Genomic DNA, 1,436 nt, shown 5'->3' on the forward strand with positions numbered 1-1,436 from the left:
CCCGCAGCCGCCCCCCATACTGAGACTGAGCCGGCTCAGTAGGCTCAGTATGAGCCGCCGCGACCGGCCGCGCGGCGGCCCGGAAGAGGCCCCACTCAACCCCGCTTCGCACCCGCCGCCCCACGGGCCCTACGGGCTTGCTACGGGCTCCCTGGACAGAGGTGGCGCCAGGCGCAGGGCGCTTAAGGGCGGCTAAGAGGGGGGGCAAGTCGCAAACTCAGCTTCGTTGGGTTTCCCAGGCCCGGCCCAGAACCCCCCCCTGCGCCGGACGGGGCCCCAAGGAACCCGAAACGCCCCCGACAATTTTTGGTCGGCGGCTGGGGGCTTTACTCAGGCGCCGGGGGGGGGCGGGTGGGGTCCGAACTGGAAAGCGTCGAATTTCCCGCGTTCGGTACTCGCACTTGCCAACATCCCCGCGCCCAGCAGACTTACTACTGCCAGATCGCCGGCGCTGATCGCCGGCAGGCTTTGAGAGGCCATATCAGTGAAAGAGTGAGCTGAGAAAGACGCTTCTGCTGCGCAGAAATTGATATACTTAGAATGGGATCATATTACCAGAACCGATCTGCTCGCCGAGTGTCTGGCCAGTCTGACCTTCAGCAAACATGTTGCCAATAATGCCGAGCATGGCAAGGCGACCATTAGCCATCTCCGCATTCAGCTTCTGCGTTTTCTTCTCCGGTCCGTATTTGGCGCCAAAGAAACCAACGTTATAGTCGCCGTCATACTTAGATGCAGGCCACCAGGCCATCTCAACTAGTCCTGTGAAGAGCAGGATCTGCGCGATACCAGCAGCTGGAACCTTGAAGATACCCTGGCCGCCGTTCGGGATGTCGGAGAACTTGAGCTGTTGAGAGAGAGAGAGGTAGCCCGGGAATTCCACGTTGGCGTTGTGCGCGATGCATCCTACCATCGCCACCATGGCAATGCGGCCATGTTTACGTTCAACGGCACGGCGGCGTTCAAAGCCTATATATAATTGATTTTGAATTATTCAGAGTCTTCGTATGAACTCACCCTCTGGCTGGTTGGTGCTCAACCCAAGCGGGTCCCAGAAACCTGCCGGCGCTTGGACCCCGATCGCCTATCGACGTTTCCTAACGGGTCGAAAGACAAAGCTCAGGAACGCTGGAGCACGCGGTTTCATCGACTGCAGATCCATCGAGAACGAGGCCCACGGCAGGCGTCGTTGGCGCCACGAAGGCCGAGGCAGCTGAGAAAGTCAACGCGAGGAGAAGCTGCTGCATATTATTGCCCGCTACCTTGTAGATGCCGTCGCGCGATCTTCTTCGCCCTGAGACTAACCCTATAGGAAAATCTGTGAGGACAGCTAGGCTACGGCGGTCCGGAGCGAGGCGGCGCCGGTCATATTTTCGAGTGCCCACCAGACGGTGTGCGGTGCAGCGACCAACGTACATCTACGCCGGGGCATAGGG

The 1,436-nt window shown here is 59.8% G+C and overlaps 1 protein-coding gene across 1 annotated transcript; it reads right to left on the reverse strand.

Moving 5' to 3' along the window:
* Positions 1 to 282: 282 nt before the first annotated feature.
* On the reverse strand, positions 283 to 1,271 carry LHC57 (hypothetical protein; the record flags this gene model as incomplete). Its single annotated transcript, XM_009044015.1, has 3 exons — positions 283 to 969; positions 1,018 to 1,084; positions 1,140 to 1,271. 3 exons carry the CDS (start codon positions 1,245 to 1,247, stop codon positions 536 to 538), a joined length of 609 nt encoding a protein of 202 aa, XP_009042263.1.
* Between the last annotated feature and the right edge of the window lie 165 nt (positions 1,272 to 1,436).

Source organism: Aureococcus anophagefferens (genome assembly GCF_000186865.1).
Source record: "Aureococcus anophagefferens unplaced genomic scaffold AURANscaffold_104, whole genome shotgun sequence".
Lineage (NCBI taxonomy): Eukaryota > Pelagophyceae > Pelagomonadales > Pelagomonadaceae > Aureococcus > Aureococcus anophagefferens.